Consider the following 3,371-nt stretch of genomic DNA (forward strand, 5'->3'; position numbering starts at 1 on the left):
GGTTTGCTGCCAGAACACAGGTGTCATGAAAACCACTGCTCAACCTAAACCAGAATGGGGAAGGAAAAGACTCAATATCAACATTGTTGTCATCGGACACGTAGATTCAGGTAAGTCTACCACTACTGGTCATCTGATCTACAAATGTGGTGGGACCGACAAAAGAACCATTGAAAAATTCAAGAATAAAAAATAAAAAATTTAAAAAAAAAAAAAGAAAAATTCAAGAAGGAGGCTGCTGAGATGGGAAAAGGCTCCTTCAAGTATGCCTGGGTCTTGGATAAACTGAAAGCTGAACGTGAACATGGTATCACCATTGATATCTCCCTGTGGAAATTCGAGACCAGCAAGTATTATGTGACCATCATTGATGCTGCAGGACACAGAGACTTTATTAAAAACATGATTACAGGCACATCCCAGGCTGACTGTGCTGTCCTGATTGTTGCTGCTGGTGTTGGTGAATTTGAAGCAGGTGTCTCCAAGAACAGGCAGACCCATGAGCATGCCCTTCTGCCTTACACACTGGGTGTAAAACAACTAATTGTTGGTGTTAACAAAATGGATTCCACTGATCCACCCTACAGCCAGAAGAGATACAAGGAAATTGTTAAGGAAGTCAGCACCTACGTTAAGAAAATTGGCTACAACCCCGACACAGTAGCATTTGTGCCAATTTCTGGTTGGAATGGCGATAGCATGTTGGAGTCAAGTGCTAACATGCCTTGGTTCAAGGGATGGAAAGTCACCCGTAAAGATGGGAATGCCAGTGGAACCACACTGCTTGAAGCTCTGAATTGCATTCTGCCACCAACTCAGCCAACTGACAAGCCCTTGCGTCTCCCTCTCCAGGACATCTACAAAATTGATGGTATTGGTACTGTCCCTGTGGGCCGAGTGGAGACTGGTGTTCTTAAACCTGGCATGGTGGTTACCTTTGCACCAGTCAATGTTACAACTGAAGTCAAGACCATTGAAATGCACCATGAAGCTTTGAGTGAGGCTCTTCCTTGGGACAATGTGGGCTTCAATGTCAAGAACATATCTGTCAAAGATGTTTGTCGTGGCAATGTGGCTGGTGACAGCAAAAATGACTCACCCATGGAAGCAGCTGGCTTCACAGCTCAGGTGATTATCCTGAACCATCCAGGCCAAATTAGTGCTGGATATGCACCTGTTCTGGATTGTCACACAGCTCACATTGCTTGCAAGTTTGCTGAGCTGAAGGAGAAGATAGATTGTTGTTCTGGAAAAAAGCTGGAAGATGGTCCCAAGTTCTTGAAATATGGTGATGCTGCCATTATTGATATGGTTCCTGGAAAGCCTATGTGTGTTGAGAGCTCCTCTGACTCTCCTCCTCTGGGCCGTTTTGCTGTTCGTGACATGAGACAGACAGTTGCTGTGGGTGTCATCAAAGCAGTGGACAAGAAGGCAGCTGGGGCTGGCAAGTTCACAAGTCTGCCCAGAAAGCTCAAAGGCTAAATGAATTTTATCCCCAATACCTGCCACCCCAGTCTTTTTTTTTTTAAAAGATTTTATTTATTTATTTGACAGAGAGAGAGATCACAAGTAGGCAGTAGGCAGAGAGGCAGGCAGAGAGAGAGAGGAGGAAGTAGGCTTCCCGCTGAGCAGAGAGCCTGATGCGGGACTTGATCCCAGGACCCTGGGATCATGACCTGAGCTGAAGGCAGAGGCTTAACCCACTGAGCCACCCAGGCGCCCCAAAGATTTCATAGTAACACCAAAGCAGTGATACTCTTTTTTTTTTTTTAAAGATTTTATTTGTTTGATAGACAGTGAGAGAGGGAACACAAGCAGGGGGAGTGGGAGAGAGAGAAGCAGGCTTCTCACTGAGCAGGGAGCCCAATGTGGGGCTCGATCCCAGGACCCTGGGATCATGACCTGAGCCGAAGGCAGATGCTTAATGGCTGAGCCACCTAGGCACCCGCTTTGCCACCCCAGTCTTAATCAGTGGTGGAAGAACGGTCTCAGAACTGTTTGTGTAAATTGGCCATTTAAGTTTAATAGTAAAAGTCTGGTTAATGATACCATTGTAAAACCTTCAGAAGGAAAGGAGAATGTTTTGTGGACCATTTGTTATTGTGTGTGTGTATGGCAGTTTTAAGTTATTAGTTTTTATAATCAGTACTTCTTAATGGAAACAACTTGACCAAAAATCTGTCACAGAATTTTGAGACTCATTAAAACAAATGTTTAATGAGAAAAAATAATAATAATAACTAGAACTTATTATTAAAGCAAGAGTGGGTGTAAGCTGAGAAGATAGAGAGAGAAGGTCATTTTTAGGGAGATAGGGTGACAATGGACTCTTTCAGGAAGTTTAAGTTATTTGACATGGTTGGAGAGGTGGGAGAATATATTAGAATTTGAATATTGAACGGCAGTCAGGTATCAAATCAGGCAGGGTTACTTTTTTTTTATAATTTTTTATTTTTTATAAACATATAATATATTTTTATCCCCCAGGGTACAGGTCTGTGAATCACCAGGTTTACACACTTCACAACACACACCCTCCCCAATATCCATAACCCCACCCCCACTCCCCCAAACCTCCTCCCCCCGGCAACCCTCAGTTTGTTTTGTGATATTAAGAGTCACTTACGGTTTGTCTCCCCCCAATCCCATCTTGTTTCATTTATTCTTCTCCTACCCCCTTAGCCCCCCCGTTGCATCTCCACTTCCTCTTATCAGGGAGATCATATGATAGTTGTCTTTCTCCGCTTGACTTATTTCGCTAAGCATGATACCCTCTAGTTCCATCCACGTTGTAGCAAATGGCAAGATTTCATTTCTTTTGATGGCTGCATAGTATTCCATTGTGTATATATACCACATCTTCTTGATCCATTCATCTGTTGATGACATCTAGGTTCTTTCCATAGTTTGGCTATTGTGGTCATTGCTGCTATAAACATTTGGGTTCACGTACCCCTTCGGATCACTACATTTGTATCACCTCACACAAGTCAGAATGGCTAAAATTAACAAGTCAAGAAATGACAGATGCTGGTGAGAATGAGGAGAAAGGGGAACCCTCCTACACTGTTGGTGGGAATGCAGGCTGGTGTAACCACTCTGGAAAACAGCATGGAGGTTCCTCAAAATGTTGAAAATAGAACTACCCTATGACCCAACAATTGCACTACTGGGTATTTACCCTAAAGATACAAACATAGTGATCCACAGGGTTACTTTTTTAACACCATTTTAAGAAGTTTAGTCTTTATCCTAAGATCTCTGAAGATTAAGAAGAATTATTATATAATCACATTTGCTTTTTAGAAATATGTGCCTGGTGGCCTCATGAAGGATACAATGGAGGAACACAAAAATAGAGTGTAGGTAAG

At 42.8% G+C, this 3,371-nt stretch overlaps 1 protein-coding gene across 1 annotated transcript; it reads left to right on the top strand.

The window, feature by feature from the left end:
- The first annotated feature begins 209 nt into the window (after window positions 1-209).
- On the top strand, window positions 210-1,482 carry LOC101672482 (elongation factor 1-alpha 1-like). The gene has a single exon (XM_045079926.1). It carries the CDS (start codon window positions 244-246, stop codon window positions 1,480-1,482), a length of 1,239 nt encoding a protein of 412 aa, XP_044935861.1. The 5' UTR covers window positions 210-243.
- The last annotated feature ends 1,889 nt before the right edge of the window (window positions 1,483-3,371 follow it).

Source organism: Mustela putorius, unplaced genomic scaffold, assembly GCF_011764305.1.
Source record: "Mustela putorius furo isolate JIRA1106 unplaced genomic scaffold, ASM1176430v1.1 tig00000430_pilon_pilon_pilon, whole genome shotgun sequence".
NCBI lineage: Eukaryota > Metazoa > Chordata > Mammalia > Carnivora > Mustelidae > Mustela > Mustela putorius.